The 18420-nt window shown below is 40.1% G+C and overlaps 2 protein-coding genes across 2 annotated transcripts; both read right to left on the reverse strand.

Annotated features, from left to right (window-relative positions):
- On the reverse strand, positions 1-10239 carry LOC112264773 (class I histocompatibility antigen, F10 alpha chain). The gene is made up of 9 exons (XM_024441597.2): positions 10033-10239; positions 5823-6095; positions 5410-5703; positions 5027-5311; positions 4707-4829; positions 4530-4553; positions 1203-1238; positions 967-1044; positions 1-161 (listed from the first exon to the last, which is right to left on the reverse strand). The coding sequence occupies exons 1-9, from the start codon at positions 10100-10102 to the stop codon at positions 154-156; spliced, it is 1191 nt and encodes a 396-aa protein (XP_024297365.1). The 5' UTR covers positions 10103-10239; the 3' UTR covers positions 1-153.
- A 3546-nt stretch (positions 10240-13785) lies between these two features.
- On the reverse strand, positions 13786-15445 carry LOC121839062 (pyroglutamylated RFamide peptide). Its single transcript, XM_042295590.1, has one exon. It carries the CDS (start codon positions 15009-15011, stop codon positions 14496-14498), a length of 516 nt encoding a protein of 171 aa, XP_042151524.1. The 5' UTR covers positions 15012-15445; the 3' UTR covers positions 13786-14495.
- Between the last annotated feature and the right edge of the window lie 2975 nt (positions 15446-18420).

Here is an 18420-nt window from a genome sequence, read left to right on the forward strand (position 1 = left end):
ATCACTGATAGGCTAATATTGTCACCCATCAGACTATTCTTGATTTAATCTCGTCTTTACATATACTAAACGGCTCTAGCCATACTATAAAATTATGAAATGAATTGACTGTCCTTCATGATCCGGTCAGGAAGTTTGGCCACCAACGGTCATCTAGACACCTGCACATAAATAGACAACATGGAAAAGATGTGCATTATTAGATTGAACACATACATTACAGTGCAATGTTGTAAAATATTACCCATGACAATAATTGACATGACTCAGCTCTAATTACAAATGGATGGTGTCAAATACCAACTATGGGTTTGCCTCACATTTGGGCTTCTGAGTGGTGCAGCGGTTTAAGGCACTCCATCTGAGTGCTAGACGCGTCACTACAGACCCTGGTTTGATTCCAGGCTGTATCACAACAGGCCATGATTGTGAGTCCCATAAGGGGGGCGAACAATTGGCCCAGCATCGTCCTGATTAGGGTTTGGCCGGGCTAGGCAGTCATTATAAATAAGAATTTGTTCTTAACTGACTTGCCTAGTTAAATAAAGGTTGAATAAAAATGTTATTACATTAACCAACCAGTGGTTTGGATCTTTAACTTTGTCTTTTGGTGATAAATCAAGTGTTATCCGTGACATTTTGAAAGTGATATTCCTTATGTTCTTAACTGTCTATTTATTGATAAATGCAAACTTTGTAAGATCAACAAAGGAAATGTATTTATTACATTCAAGTAACCAATTCTAAGTGACAAACCAAAGCAGCATATAATTCACACTCGTTTTATGCCATCTCCATAATTACTTGTTAGGAAATTATTTTGGTAATAAACCAGCGACATTTCAATATTAGAGGAAACCAGAAGAACCCTATAAGACTTGAGTTGGATATCACTGAATTATTCAACCATCCAAATTGCAAGTTGAAGAAGAGGTGGCAGAAGGGTTGATATCAATCTAGACTTACTTTCCTGAGGCAGCATTGACTTCTTAACATCCTCCTCACTGCCTCTGCCTGAGGACCCTGCGTTCTGGCTGCCTTGATCTGAAATAGTGGCAGAGGGAAACAGTCTTTCTACAGTCTCAAAAGTAATTAGAAAACAAATACAATCTCATTCTTGGATTGATATTAAGTCGCTTTGGATAAAAGCGTCTGCTTAATGTATTTTATTATTTATTATGGGTCAACGGATATTAGATTACCAGAGTCTGATGAGGTTCTGCTTTCATCATACTTGGCTAATAAAAGGGAGAAAACAGTCACTCATTTCATTCCAGATACAAAAATATCTGTTTCAGTAAAGTAAAGTTTCAGTACAATAAGATCATGTTGTAATAGGAGTTGAATGAATGACTAAAGTGTTTCAGACTTGTTCAGAATAAATGGGATCTTATTCAAAAACCCAAAGGCAAATATAAACAGTATTGGTTGTTACATTGAACACCTTTTTAAGTTTGATGGCCAGATTGTTGTTCTGATATTAAAGCATCATATTGTCCTTATAACTAATGTCAAAAGTATGTTATATGTAACAATCAACCATTATGTTGATAAATGACATGTACAGTGCATTCGGAAAATATTCAGACCCCTTCCCCTTTTACCACATTTTGTTACGTTTCAGCCTTAATTATAAAATTGATCAAATAAAATAAAAATCTCAATCTACACACAATAGCCCATAATGAAAAAGCGATACATTTTTAGCTAATTTATAAAGATAAAAAATAACAGAAATACCTTATTTACCCAAGTATTCAGACCCTTTGCTATAAGAATTGAAATAGAGCTCAGGTGCATCGTATTTCCATTAATCCTCCTTGAGATGTTTCTACAACTTGATTGGAGTCCACCTGTGGTAAATTCAATTGATTGGACATGATTTGGAAAGGCACACGCCTGTCTATATAAGGTCCCACAGGTGACATGTCCGAGCAAAAACCAAGCCATGAGGTCAAAGGAATTGTCCTGGGGAAGGGTACCAAAAAAATGTCTGCTGTATAGAAGGTCTCCAAGAACAGTTGCCTCCAGGAGGTGACCAAGAACCTAATGGTCACTCTGACAGAGCTCCAGAGATCCAATGTGGAGATGCGAGAACCTTCCAGAAGGACAACCACACTCTACCAATCAGGCCTTTATGGTAGTGGCCAGATGGAAGCCACTCCTCAGTAAAAGGACATGACAGCTTGCTTGGAGTTTGCCAAAAGGCACTTAAAGGGCTCTGACCATGAGAAGCAAGATACTCTGCTCTGATGAACCAAGATTGAACTCTTTGGCCTGAATGCCAAGTGTCACGTCGGGAGGAAACCTGGCACCATCCCTACGGTGAAGCATGGTGGTGGCAGCATCATCATGCTGTGGGGAGGATTTTCAGCGGCAGGGACTGGGAGACGAGTCAAAATTGAGGGAAAGATGAGCGGAGCAAAGTACAGGATCTCAGACTGGGGCAAAGGTTCACGTTCCAAAAGGCCAACGTCCCCAAGCACACAGCCAAGACAACGCAGGAGTGGCTTTGGGACAAGGCTCTGATTGTCCTTGAGTGACCCAGCAGGAGCCCAGACTTGAACCTGATCAAACATCTCTGGAGACATGAAAACAACTATGCATCGACGCTCCCCATCCAACCTGACAGTGCTTGAGAGGATCTGCAGAGAAAAACCAAATACCGGTGTGCCAAGCTTGTAGCGTCACACCCAAGAAGCCTCAAGGCTGTAATTGCTGCCAAAGGTGCTTCAACAAAGTACTGAGTAAAGGGTTTGAATACTTGTGTAAATGTCTTATTTCAGTTTCACATATCCATCATTTGCAAAACATGTCTAAACCCGTTTTTGCTTTGTCCTTATGGGGTATTGTGTTGTTGGGTTAGAGAATATGAAATACAGGTATACTAATTCATGTCACTGATGGAGCGCTAAGGTTAAGAGGGTCTACACAAGAAGTTAAGGGTTATAGGAGGAAGGTATATAGTAGGTGCAACTAAGCTTGGAAGGTGTTGAGTGCAGGGAACACGATCGCATGTAGCAGTAGTGATAAACGCGTTGAAGGCTCATATCACTTAGCTCCCCGCATAGCAAGAATGATGCAATGTTTAGCGCTAAGGAGGAGACTCCACCCAAAGTGGGTTATGAATACCACCACGGGGGAAGTCATGTCTGTGTCTGAATTATAGATGTATCGACCCTTGTGAAGAATGAACCTTGGCTAAGCTTCTCTAGTGACAGAGTTATTTACTCTGAAAATTAGAACCTAACAGTGTGCAGATTGAAGAGGGGGAAAATAACCTCAGGAAAATAACCTCACACTCAACGTCAACAAAACTAAGGAGATGATTGTGGACTTCAGGAAACAGCAGAGGGAACACCCCCCCATCCACATCGATGGAACAGTAGTGGAGAGGGTAGCAAGTTTTAAGTTCCTCGGCATACACATCACAGACAAACTGAATTGGTCCACTCACACAGACAGCATCGTGAGGAAGGCGCAGCAGCGCCTCTTCAACCTCAGGAGGCTGAAGAAATTCGGCTTGTCACCAAAAGCACTCACAAACTTCTACAGATGCACAATCGAGAGCATCCTGGCGGGCTGTATCACCGCCTGGTATGGCAACTGCACCGCCCTCAACCGTAAGGCTCTCCAGAGGGTAGTGAGGTCTGCACAACGCATCACCGGGGCAAACTACCTGCCCTCCAGGACACCTACACCACCCGATGCTACAGGAAGGCCATAAAGATCATCAAGGACATCAACCACCCGAGCCACTGCCTGTTCACCCCGCTGTCATCCAGAAGGCGAGGTCAGTACAGGTGCATCAAAGCTGGGACCGAGAGACTGAAAAACAGCTTCTATCTCAAGGCCATCAGACTGTTAAACAGCCACCACTAACATTGAGTGGCTACTGCCAACACACTGTCAATGACACTGACTCTACTCCAGCCACTTTAATCATGGGAATTGATGGGAAATAATGTAAATATATCACTAGCCACTTTAAACAATGCTACCTTATATAATGTTACTTACCCTACATTATTCATCTCATATGCATACGTAGATACTGTACTCTATATCATCGACTGCATCCTTATGTAATACATGTATCACTAGCCACTTTAACTATGCCACTTGGTTTACATACTCATCTCATATGTATATACTGTACTCGATATCATCTACTGTATCTTGCCTATGCTGCTCTGTACCATCACTCATTCATATATCCTTATGTACATATTCTTTATCCCCTTACACTGTGTATAAGACAGTAGTTTTTTTTTGGAATTGTTAGTTAGATTACTTGTTCGTTATTACTGCATTGTCGGAACTAGAAGCACAAGCATTTCGCTACACTCGCATTAACATCTGCTAACCATGTGTATGTGACAAATAAAATTTGATTTGATTTGATTTGAAACAATGTAATCCATTTTAGAATAAGGCTGTAACAAAACAAAATGTTGAAAAAGCCAAGGGGTCTGAATACTTTCCCAAATGTGCTGTATACAGACAGAGGGAGAGGCTGTGATACTAACCTGTAGTTTTCAAGCCAGGAATCACTTTGATGTGTAAAGAGAAAAATACATAGAAATGTTATAATGCATATGGATTTAGGCCGTAGTTCCCACCTTTCATAGCAGTACCGTTGATTAATCTTTTCTTAACATTTAACAAAAACAAAAACATTTGAATTGATATAAATCAAGACCTACCAATTGTCCCGCTTTTGTGCAGAACAAACAGGACCACCGAAATCAAGATCAGAACTACAATAATGGCGATGACTGCCCCAATGACTACAGCAGTGCCACTACTGCAATCACAACATTCTCCATCTGCAAAACAAAAGGCAGAGTATTTATAAAAAGCAACAATATGTAACCAGAAGCTAATTTCAGTTTCATTCCTGCTTCACTTGCTAAGCTGTTGTTAGTATGCTATTCAGTTAAAATTAAGATTGTTTCCTGTGTCAATAACACTAAACCATATTAACCATCAATAACAACACTAAACCAAATTAGCCATACTTTACCCCATTTTACCACAATTGGCTTCTTCAAAGTTCTATGGTCGACATAACATTCATAAGTTTCCTTATCTGCCTCTGGGATCTGCACACTCATCCTGATCTGGTAGGTGTCATCATCATTGGGTAGGACTCCTGTAGAATGCACTCCATCACGTTCGGTCAATGGAACACCATTCTTCTTAATTTGCATAATCACATCTTTGGGATAGAAACCTGTGGCCATGCAGGTCAGTCTTACGTGTCCTGCAGTTTTGGCCTTTTTAGCAAATTCATAGACCCTTGGAGGGGCTAAAGAGGGAATAAATGGAGAACATTAATATTATTTCTGATCTCATATGTACAAATGGTTGTTTTTGTTTGTTAGGCTATACTATTTAAGTACTCACAATCAGCCCTATTGAATTCTTTGTCCTCATATTTCATGAATTTGGAAAGCCAGTCCACACACTCCTTCTCCAGGTAGCCCTTGGTGTACTGGTTGAGGATCTGGACCCCGTCCCACTTCCTCTTAGTCGGCTGAGCTTGAACAACTGGGGCCACCCACTGCATATTGGCATCATCAAAGGCCAGGAAGTCATCACCATCGTAGCTGTACTGGTCTGTGCCCTTTATGAATTTCAATGTGCCGTCACTCTGTTGGTCAATCTCACAGCCATGTTTCCACTGAAGGATATGCACATCTGAGAGGAAAAACAAATGAAAAAGACGGTCAATGATGACAATATCCATGGATAACTAATGACCTACAATTTTAAAAGATTAACGGTGAGCGTAGGACAGATTGCAGATGTTCCCTCACCAGTGTTGTTGTGCCTCATGCGCTTCATCAAGATATCGACATTAACTTTGAACCACTGCTCCTTGCTCTTGCGTGACTGAGTGCCTTTATCCCAGTAGTCTGCTGGCAGCTTCTCCCTCATCCAGTCCTGTTTGGGAATCTTCTTCTTTGCCACACTGTCATAGTAATCAATCTGTTTGTCATTCATCAGACCCATGGCAGTGAACTCATGGATTCCAGGCAATTCTAGTGGCTTTGACAGGGCAGTGTAGATGTAATTCAGGGAGTAGATGTCTGTAGGGAAAACATTTAAACATGGAGATAATTTGTCTGAATCTGCCTTCTCTCCATGTTACTCAGACAATGCTGTAAAACATGAAACGGAAATGACTGTATGTCAAATATTTCTCTCTGTCATACTGTAGGTCTGTAATGGCCAACAAAACAATGTATTCAATTAATAGTGTCAAAGAGGCTCTGCATTAGGTTGTCTAAATGGTAGGTGACATAAAATAACAAATAAGCCCACACTAGTGCATTAGTGAGAAGTGGGACACATTCTGCAACTTAGAAATCAATCTATTTCCTATTAATATATTAAAGGGATACTTCTGGATTTTGGCAATGAGGCCCTTTATCTACTTCCCCAGTCAGATGAACACATGGATACCAGCTGTATGTCTATGTGTCCAGTATTAAAGAAGTTAGAGGTAGTTTCACAAGCCAATTTCTAACTAGTGTTAGTGCAATGACTAAAAGGTGTTGGCTCGCGAAAGTACCTCTTAACTTCCATCATACTGGACGCAGATACCTAAAAATGGTTTCCACGAGTTCATCTGACTCTGGGGAAGTAGATAAAGGGCTTCATTGATAAAATCCTGAACTATCCCTTTAACACAACACCACCCGAACTCAAGTAGTTCGGACCTCTTGGTGTAATGATTAAGGTGTTGGCTTGACAGCTGCTAGATCCAGGTTTGAGTCCCGGTCAGGGCTATCCTCCGGATTCGCTACCATATCAAGAAAATGTCCTCTTTCCTTTGTTCGTGTATTGTTTTTTGTTTGTATATCGTATTTTAAATGTGTGACTGTCCTTGTGTATAAGTGGTGTTTTTTTTATTTATAATTTTTTATTAACAAATAACAAACAAAAGAGGAATAGTCCCATGCAAATAAGCATACATACAAACTATTTACATTTCCAGGAATCCTAAACAAACAAATCATTAATAATACAAGTTAATTGCCTTTTTGTTTTTCATTTTAGTTATAGTGCCGTATTGTTTAAATTCATTTATAAAGTGAAATAAGTTAGGTTTTGAATTAGACCATTTGCATTTGTGAATATGAAATTGACCTAGTATTATTAGCAGTTTAATTACATATACTACATCTTTATCTACATCAAAATACCTAAAATAAATCATTATAGCAAAACCATGAAATAGTACAAGTCCTATTTTTTTTTGTAACAAAATTCTGTATGGCAAATTCTACTATAAAAACAGGCAAAAAAAACAAATGCTAAATGGTCTCCTCCATTCCACAGAAATCACATTTATAGTCAATATTCAGCTTGAATCTTGCCAAAACATGTTTCACAGGATAGATTCTATGCAACATTTTAAATGAATCTTCCTTCACCTTGTTACTGATACAATATTTGTTAGCAATTTTCCATGCTTTCCCCCCATTGTATTTCACCATAGATATTTGACCAAAATAATCTTGTTGAGGGAATTGTAGTATCAAACAATATTCCTAATCTGTTTATAACTACATTTATCTTTGATGTTAATATTGCCAATGAATATATTCATGTAAATCTGTTACTTACATCAACCAGAGGAATTTAAAAGAGATACAACCCCCCTTGGAATTGCATCAAAAACAATTGCATATTTTAAACTTTTCAAGAAATTCCACATATGAGAGTAGATATCCATCCTCATTCAGTAACTGACCAACCAAAATAATTTTAATTTTCCAAACTGTTACGAAAAAAAAAATGTATTTTTTAAATCGTATATCTTTGTTGTTCCATGTAAAGTATCTGTGAGGGGAAAATTTGTTTATATGCTAACATCCAAGCTACATTTGCCTGCTTTTGGAATTTGGCCAACTGTTCTGGGATTTTATCAACATCTAAATTACACCGAAGCAAAAATTCGAAACCACCAACAGAGTCAAATAAATACTTAGGGAAGACATTCCAAATACTGTTCTTAACATACTTCAGAATCCAATTTATTTTAAAAGTATTATTTAGAGTATTGAAATCTAAAAACCACAAGACGTCCTTGTTCTTGGGTATTAGTGAGAATATATTTTCAAGATAGTGAGGCTTGTTCCTCCAAATAAAATTATAAAGAATCTCATCTAAGTCCTTTACAATTTTAGGGGATAATTCAAGTAATGACGAGACATACACCGATCTGGATAACCCTTCAGCTTTGGAAAATAAAACACAACCGTATAACGAAATATCTCTAAGCAACCAGAGGTTCAATTTCTTCGTTTTCTCAATAAATGGGCTTAAAGTTGAATTCACTCCTTTGTTTTTCCATCCTTGCATATAACAATTCCAAGATAAGTCACCTTATCTTTAACTGGGATACCATATACTTCCTGTAAAACACAATCCTTGAGTGGAAATAAGACTGACTTGATATTATTTTGAAACCCGCAACTAAGGAAAAGTCTTCAATACAGAAAACTGCATTATAAACCTCATTCCTGTTTCTTAAAAGTATGGTGGTATCAGCCAGTTGACATAGTATAAATTCATTGCCAAGTGCTGAAACACCTTGAAAATTCCATGAATTTCCCTTCCATTAACAAAGCCTTGGCTCCCGCAAAGTTTGCACTTTTCCCTTCCTTCCTTGCTCTCTCAATCATCGGCCACAGACTATTCCGAGCTTCTTGGTCAAATGCTGTCAGATCCTTCTTGAGCCTCAGTTTGTTCTTTTTTAAATAGTAATTTTTCTTTGCACTTTCCCATGTCATATCCCTCGCTGTCCTGGAGATGAATCTCATGATCACTGGTTGTAGTGGCTGGTTGTTTTCCCCATCTCTCAGCCTACCCTGCAAATGTCCTTCACTCTTGCGTTGATGTTCTCTTCAGATATTTCTGCTATTCCATAAATTCAAAGATTCCATCTCCGACCATACCTGTCATTCTCATTTACCTTTGACTCCATTTCAGTGAGTTTCTTCTCCTGCTTTGCGTCCTGAATTTTCAATGTTGCATTCTGCTGCTTCAGAGTTTACTTACTCAGCATTGAAATTAATCGTCTTCAGGTTAATACTGATAGTGTTCTTTCTCACCAAATCCATGATATCATCTGCGCTCTTTTTGATTTTAGATGTGAGGATGCGGACAATGTTGTCCTGTAGCTGGCTCATTGATGGTTAACTTCTCAGCTTCTTTGGAAGTTGCTCCTTGGTTGGGGTATTCGGGTATGATTCACATTCACCCCCCCCTTTTTTTTTTTTACACTGCAAGCATATGAGTGAGTTTCAACAATGCCTCTTTTCAGGCTAACTACACACGCTAAAACTTTGATATCAAGCATGTTTGTTGGAAACAGTCAAATATATTTCAATGGCTTGATTAATTACAAAATAGCTACATTGTATGGTTAGATATCATTTTTTGTGAAAAAACAAATTGCAACTGCAGTCTAAAACTACAAACTTTGTGAAAAGACCCTAAAATTGTTCCACCATCTTGAGCACCCCCAAATTAAGTGTAAGGGTTTTGTTAGTTGTCAAGCTGTTTTTTTTGTGGATCCTAGGAAGAGTAGCTGCTGCTAAACAAATAGACAAATGTGTGTAAAATTCCAGTAGTCATTGTCAGTATAATTGCAAACACATTAAACTTATTTGCGCATGTTCTACTTTGTGATTTAAAAAGAACTAGATAATGCTATGCCTTGTTGGTCTAAGCAAAGAAAAAGCTCATGTATGTAATGTTTGCTTACAAATGTTTGTTATTGCACCGTTCCTGGCCTGTAAGTGCGCAATAGCGTTCCAGTAACCGATACAAAAAAATGGAACGCGCATAAAGGTCGACTACAAAATACTACAATGCAATTACAACAAGTTGACTATTATGCTAATATACCACAGCAGTATATATGGTAAGCGATTTTAAGTAATATTTTTATTATTTTGCCACGCCTGGCTGTAAACGTTTACTTTCACTTTTGATATCGAGTACACAACTTACCGCTTTGGCTCAGGCAAATACATTCTAGTGAAAAATATAAAACAAAAAACATCAAATTAGGTCTATACATCTTGCTAATTGAACTACAGCCGTTTTCTTCAGCTATATCCCTATTATAGTATATGTTGATGGAAAGCGCCTTTAAAAATGTATGTTGATTTCCTTGCACCTTTGAAGAGTATTTCTAGCCAATAGAGATGGGTCGTTTGCGAACGAGTCGGCTCTTAAAGCTGGCTCTTGTAGGTGAACGTTGGGAGCCGACTCGCGTATCAGAACAGCTGAATCTGTTTATAAAAAATTCAAGTATGAATAATCAAAAGATTCAAATGAATAGTTACGAATCCCTTTTGGCCCGACAGTCTAGGGGAGATGGTAACGAGACCCGTAACATAACTCATGCAAATTGTAATAGTGAAAAAGTGAGAACGAAATAACCACAGACAACTAAATTACCGTCAAACACATGGTTTATTAGAAAACACACCGTAATGGGTGGGTGGGGTGGAGCAGGAAAAGGGGCTGAGCTGGACCCAAGGAAAGAACAATAAGCATCCAAAACACCCCTAAGCTAGACTAGCTAGTCCGCCCAGTTCTAACTAGAGTTTTTAAAAGTTTACCTACGGGTAGTGTATGCCCATGGGCGACTTTTCTTGGTTCCCCTTTCCCACCAGCAAACAAACACCATAACCAAAAACAATACTCACAGGTGAGGACAAAGTGATATGGAGGTGCTCAAACAAAAGATAACTTAATACATAAAGAGCAATAGTAGGAGAGGGTGAACCAGCGCGATCTACAGACATATGGCATTTACAGAGAGATTGAGCTCTAGAGCAAACAATTGACAGGGTTTTTAAACCAAGGGAAAGGACCTGTGATTGGATAGGAAACAGGAGGAGGTGTGTCTTCTGATTGATTGGGGAGTGATGATTTTCACCTGTGAGGGGAGAAGGAGAGAAAAGAACACAGGACACATACACACACACCCACAGGATACCTGTATCCATAACAAATATAATTAACTAATTTAAAGAACGCAAAAATAAATCAAATAATATAGGCCTAAATGCTCAAGCCACACATTCGTTCTGACTGTCTGCTCAGACTGACAGCCTCACCTGTTGTTCCTGTCAATCAGACAAGCAGTGTCAACCAATGAACCAAAGATGCGTGAGGGAGGGCTCACTCACAGTCACACACTTAGCAGCCAAAGAGAGAGAGGAAGGACAGCTGTGAAAACAACAGCTGGAAAATGAGTCAGAAGCATAGTAGCATTTGGATGCATTTTAATAATGTAGACAATGTTAAAGCACAGTGTAAAATTTGCCAACACAAAATCTCATATTAAGCCGGTTCTACGCACAACCTACACCGGCATATGCGAACTGTGCACCCAACTGTGAAGCTAGCTGTAGTGGAGCTTTGAGAAACTAGCGGGCCTGCTAGTGATAGTGGTGGAGCCAGCACCTCCACACCTGGAGAAGAATCCACTCACTCAAATAGGCCTACTCCGCGACCCACAGCAACGCAGTCTTCTATGGACTAGTTTATGCCAAAGTCTATGTTTGTAGCAAAACAAGGCCAAATTGATATTGCATTGGCTAAAATGATTGCCACCAATTTTCAGCCATTTTCGATCATGGAGGACAGAGGTTTTTAGAAATTAAAGCAATAGTCTAAATCCAGTGTACACAATTCCAAGCAGGAAAACCCTTTTAAAATCACTTATTCCACAACTGTATGAGAGCACACAGGCTTCAGTGTGGGAAGAGTCCAAAAATCTTCTGCAGTTTGCCTTACCACTGACTGCTGGACATAAAGGGTAACCACTTCTTACATGTTGCATGTCACTTCATTGAAGATTTGTCGATGTCTAGCTGTCTTCTGGACTGCTTTGAGTTCAACGACAGACACACCTCAGAGAACTCTGCAGAGGAACTGTTGAGAGTGGCCAGAGAATGGCAAGTAGATGGAAAAGTGGTCTGTTGTGTTAGCGACAATGCAGCTAACCTAACCAAATTTTAAAATGGACCCATCATCCATGTCTTTCCCACACAATTAACCTGATTGTAATAGATGCTCTGAAGGTGATGAAGCCCACTGTGGACAAAGTGAAAGCAGCTGTGGATTACTTCCACAGGAGCACAGTAGGTGCTGAAAACTAGAGTCTACACAACGCCAGATGGGGATGGCCTAAACAAGACTGCATGCACTACATGCACTACAACATTTTATATGTTGATGCGGTTTCTTGAGTCAAAAGATGCCGTCATCTCTACCCTGGCCATTGTCAATGCACCTGTTGATGCTCTGACCCAAGAGGAATGGGAGGTGGTGGAGGAGTTGTGCAGAGTCCTGGAACCCTTTGAGCAGGTCACTGTGGAGGTTAGTGGAGGGAGGTACAGTAAGCAGTTATTACTACATCATTATTTAATCAAGTATTATATATGTATATGAGCAGTAGATGAGAATGTAGTATCAGTAGACAAAACATGAACCTGAACTAATACGTTACTGTTCTCTCTTTTCAGCTATGTGACAGCCTCAAAAATGATACTCCTGTGTAAGGGTCTGCAGTGAATTACTGCCAGCCACCAGAGAGAAGCAAATGTAACCACAGGACAAGTGACAGAGTTGATGGACACCCTATGTTCATCAATGGACAGAAAGTTCCACTGAATGGAGTATAATCACGTGCTATCAGAAACCGCTGCACATGACCCCAGGTTTAAGAAGTTAGCCTTCAGTGATGCCAGAGCGATTGATGAGGCTCTTCAAATAATAACCTCAGCAGCAGGGAGGGACAGCCCCAGCAGTCAGCTGGCTCAGGCACCAGGGCAACAGGAAGAAGAGGGATAAGATGAAGTAGAAGCACCAGCAGTAGTGCCACAAACGTCTACTGTTTGGATGCTGTTTTGCGAGAGAGCAACTGGGGATGCAGCACGAAGGAATCCTAGCAGATGCCATAATGGAGGTCCGATCCTATTTAGACGAGCCCCTCCTCCAAAGATCTGCAGATCCTCTGAGCTGGTGGAAGAACAAGGCCTCTGTCTACCCACGGCTTACTAAAGTCATGACAGGGAGACTCTGCATAGTGGCCACATCTGTTCCCTCTGAGAGGTTCTTCTCAAACACGGGACAAATAATTACTGACAGAAGAAACAGCATCAGCCTATGGAAAGTGAGGCCGCTTGCATTTCCGAATACAAATCTCTCATAAAAGCTAAATCTGGTCAGCATTGCTGTGTGCTGCTGGTTATAACATGGCAATAAAGAAGAGAGAGAAAAGAGGGACCAGTTTAATGTTTTAAGTGGGATGCTGCAGTTTTACACATTATTAATTTTTCTTTGATATGGTGCAATATTCTATTATTCTGTTCAGATTGTATTAGTTTAGAATGGTTCGATTTATATACATTAACAAGTTATATTAAATGCAAATGTTAAATAACATTATTTTTCATAACAAACCAATGCATTTTTAAATCAATTTTGGTGAAGGTAGAGTAAGATTTAATTTAATACTTTAATTAGAATTGTTTTAACACCAATCATAGTCAAACTATCGCAAACTGTTTGACTTGAAAAAATACAAAACATATATTTTTTAAAGAGCCGTTTGGTGAGCTGAGCCGAACGAGCCGACTCACTGAAAAGAGCCAGAATGCCCATCACTACTAGCCAATGATTTTCTAGGGCTGAAATTAACCTAGCTGTTGTCAGGTAAAATAGAGCGTAAGGAGGTTTCCGCGGATGCATGCTGTTGCGTCATACTGAAGAAAAATAGACTTTGAAAATATAATAACATATTTTTACTTGAAATCAAATATTTAATCAAATCCATAGAATAAGTAAAGGACAAAAAATAAATGCATGTATTCTACCAACTCACATTTTTATTTGACGTACTTAAACTTTTGAAACTGTTGTCACTGACATTTCATGTGTAGTCATTTTTATTTGTTTATTTGCTTTAATGTTATTTGCTGTTTCTTAATTTAAGAGAAAATATACTTGTAATGATGTAATATGCCCATTTGTTATTGTATTTCAATTTGACATTTAAATTTAAAAAATATAAAGGCTATCAAAATACCGTGATTTTTCACCTTAGGTTGGAATTGGTAGAAATGGATAACTTAAATCATGGACAACAATAACAAACATTCACATACCCTCAATCATTTTATTATGTAACAATTATTATACATTGACAGACATTTTCTGACCACTTGGTAAACTTTCTGTTTATCAGTTTGTCAGTCTCTTTCTCTGATGATACATATCTCATCATAATGTAATGATTGATTGCTCTGACATAAGTGTCAATCAGTACATCTCTACTGTCAACTCATCCCTCCCTTCATCATCTTCATCCTCCAGCTGTCTACCTTACCCTTTTCCAAGTTCCCCACACTCCAGAAGTCCAGGTGCCTCCTCTTTTTCCCGACCCCTTCCTCCTTTTACTTCCTTCCGAAGCGGAACCCGAAGCCTCCCTTCTCTCTGTTGAAAGCCTGAAGCCCGCCGGCGATGGATGTGAGAGCTTCGTTCCTCTTTCCTCCCCCCTCTCCTCCCTCTTCTCCCCCCTCTTGGTAGTGCAGAGCGTCGATAGGGTGACCGGGGAAGGGACCCAGCGGCCTCCTCTCCAGATCCCCCCTCTGGCCCCTCATCAAGCCCTTCTGTCCCCAGCCATTCTCTTCCACCAGCTCGCTGAGCAGGCCCAGGCGTGGGTCCTCTGGTCCCAGCTCCAGCAGCTGCCCCCAAGAGCGGAGACCCGCTGCAGCTACAGCCCCTGGGACATCCAGGGAGGCCTGGAGCTGGAGTAAGTCAGCCTCCCACTCAGGGTTCTCCAATGTGGGCAGGATGGCAAGGGGGAAGTAGGGGTGCCCGTGTGCCCCCGGGATGGGAACCAGCAGAGCCAGTGAGAAAAAAGTGAGCATCGGTTGAGAGGCACAGAGAAGGAACGAAGATAATCTCATCTATAGGTTGTTGGAAAGATAAAGTAGTTGTGAAATAAATCACAAAATATAAAAAGAGTCAATGTATCATAAGTTGCAAACCTATCCAGATATTTGCAAGCCCTGATTTTTAGGGCCCTATTAAAGAATAATACAAAATTAACTGTGTGGGGCAAGAAACCTCAACTTCATAACACAGAATTCCTCCTTCTAACACAAAAATGTACTTTTACCCTGAAATAGCACTAAGTGGGTTAGATAACATAGGACAGCAGCACAGATTTCTACAGATATTTAGTTAGAACTGTTTACTATGTAAGCACTGAATCATATGTACCTGCTGTACATATTAGTACACAGAAATAAACTGAATATCAACATCCACACCTAATACCAACCACATAAGCATTGATATATCCATTGGCTTACCTTGTAGAGTTTTCAGTGTTTCTGCCTTGACATTCCCCTGACCCTTTAAATACCCCATAAATGAAAAGAGTTATCAGCTGACAGCATCGTGTCCTCTGTCCCTGATTGGTTAATCGGGCCCTTGACGCACAAGTGTAATGCAACTCTGACATCTACATTCTTCTGACTTGGAAACAGGTCTTACTTAACTGATGGACTCTAAAGTGCCCAATTATTGTGAAGTGAATCATTAGGATTGGAGAAACCGCGTTAAGGTCTCAGTCATTAAGGTCATCTCACGGGGAGGACACAGACACACCTGAAAGAATTCCATTGTCCGGTTCCTGACATAATCCCAGTCATTACAGACATAGTTCATAAATACTCTGGATCAGTCACTTTTTCCATTTGAACTTTTCAAGTAAAAACGTCATTCAACCAGACTTCTATAATGATCATACAAAACAGACTATGTGTGACATTCCAACACGAAAGATAACTTATTTTTTGCTTCCTGTTTGCCATGTAAAAATCCTCATTTTTATATGGGTAGTTGGATGTTTTTGTTTGTTTTCTTATCTGTATATTGGTACCTAAGTTTATGTCATTGTCTGGTGTTGTTGGGTGTCTACAAAATATCCTATTTTGGGCAGTGGGTAATTGGTATTATGCAAGCGTACGTGGTTTATTGAGGTCACACCTACACTATAAATGTTATTAATTACTTAACATAGCGGTTATCCTCATAGAGGACAGTCCTGTGTGCTTCGTAAATTCTCCTTTTTAAAAAATTCTCTGGTACTTTTGTATATTTTTAGCCAGTAGTTCTGAAAGTAGTAATTACCAGCCAAAAGTGGGCCCTGAAAATTGCTTCCCATGTCCTGTGTGTGCAGATATGCTCTCCCTCTCTCGTTCTGCTGTGTGTGCATCTCACTTGCTGTTTACTCAAATGGCAAGGGGATGAAGCTCATTGGCTGAAAGTCAAATTGCTAGGGGCTGGCCCTTGTGGGGGAAAATGTTGCTCCGCAGCTTCCAGGAAAACAGTCGCTTTCAAACAAGGGATTTTGTGGCCAGTTGAGTTGAAACAGCATACCACCCTCCATCCCACTGCTGGCTTGCTTTTGAAGCTAAGCAGGGTTGGTCCCTGGATGGGAGACCAGATGCTGCTGGAAGTGGTTTTGGAGGGCCAGTAGGAGGCACCCTCTACTCAAAAGAAAATGCCCCAGGGCAGTGATTGGGGACATTGCCCTGTGTAGGGTGCTTTCTTTAGGATGGGGGGTTAAATGGGTGATCCCATGGCACTTGTAGTAAGAGTAGGGGTGTTAACCTCAGTGTCCTGGCTAAATTCCCAATCTGGACCTCACACCATCCACAGTCACCTAATCATCCCCACCTTACAATTGGCTCATTCATTCATCCCCTTTAACTGTTCCCCAGGTCGTTGCTGTAAATGAGAACGTGTTCTCAGTCAACATACCTGGTAAAATAAAAAATAAATACAAATTCTGCTCATAGATCACGCATGAACTACACATTGAAACATCCAGCCCAAAGGAGGAGGTTTAAAAAAATATATATAAAAAATTGCCAAAGTTCCCAGAGCATGTCTAAGAGGATTGCAGTATGATCTGAACTTAACCTGGGGCCGGATTCACTAAACATTACCTACGAAAAAACTTAAGAAGCTGCTTAAGAAAAAAAAAAGAAGTTCATAAGATAGCTCAAATGCAATTAACCAAAATGTATTTAGGAATTCGTTGTTTTCTTAGGAACTTCGTAAATATCTTCTTATGTGGCATTGACATTTAGTGACATGCTTGAAACCAATAAATGAGCCTATGTGACAGGGATGATAAGATTTGGCCCACTATAATAAAGTGTTGATATTTCAGAGAATCTCGAGAATAAAAAGGTTTTAGTTGGCTCGCAAACCCTTTACACACAAACAAAAAACTTTTTTTCACACATTATAGCCATCAGACTAAACGTTGGCTACTCTACATCAACCCACAAAAATGGATAAACAAGGAAAGCTCAATAAAAACTCCAGTAAACAAGAGCTTGAAGTGATGGTGGAGGAAATAGCAGCCAGGAAAAAGCCATGGAAGACCCATTTGTGACAAAGCTTTAACTTTGATGTCTTGAGATGTTTCTTCAATATATCCACATAATTTCCCTTCCTCGTGATGCCATCTATTTTGTGAAGTGCACCAGTCCGTCCTGCAGCAAAGAACCTCCACATCATGATGCTGCCACCCTCGTGCTTCACGGTTGGGATGGTGTTCTTCGGCTTGCAAGCTTCCCCCTTTTCCTCCAAACATAACGATAGTCATTATGGCCAAACAGTATTATTTTTGTTTCATCAGACCAGAGGACATTTCTCCAAAAAGTACGATCTTTGTCCCCATGTGCAGTTGCAAACCGTGGTCTGGCTTTCTTATGGAGGTTTTGGAGCAGTGGCTTCTTCCTTGCTGAGCGCTTTCAGGTTATGTCGATATAAGACTCGTTTTACTGTGGATATAGATACTTTTGTACCCGTTACCTCCAGAATCTTCACAAGGTCCTTTGCTGTTGTTCTGGGATTGATTTGCACTTTTCGCATCAGTACGTACGTTCATCTCTAGGAGACAGAACGCTTCTCCTTCCTGAGCGGTATGACGGTTACATGGTACCATTGTGTTTATACTTGCATACTATTGTTTGTACAGATGACCGTGGTACCTTCAGGCGTTTGGAAATTGGTCCCACAGATGAACCAGACTTGTGGGGGGCTACAATGTTTTTTCCGAGGTCTTGGCTGATGTCATTTGATTTTCCCATGATGTCAAGCAGAGGCGCTGAGTTTGAAGGTAGGCCATGAAATACATCCACAGGTACACCTCCAATTGACTCAAATGATGTCAATTAGCCTTTCAGAAGCTTCTAAAGCCATGACCTAATTTTCTGGAATTTTTCAAGCTGTTTAAAGGCACAGTCAACTTAGTGTATGTAAACTTCTGACCCACTGGAATTGTGATCCAGT

This window comes from Oncorhynchus tshawytscha, linkage group LG13, assembly GCF_018296145.1.
Source record: "Oncorhynchus tshawytscha isolate Ot180627B linkage group LG13, Otsh_v2.0, whole genome shotgun sequence".
Lineage (NCBI taxonomy): Eukaryota > Metazoa > Chordata > Actinopteri > Salmoniformes > Salmonidae > Oncorhynchus > Oncorhynchus tshawytscha.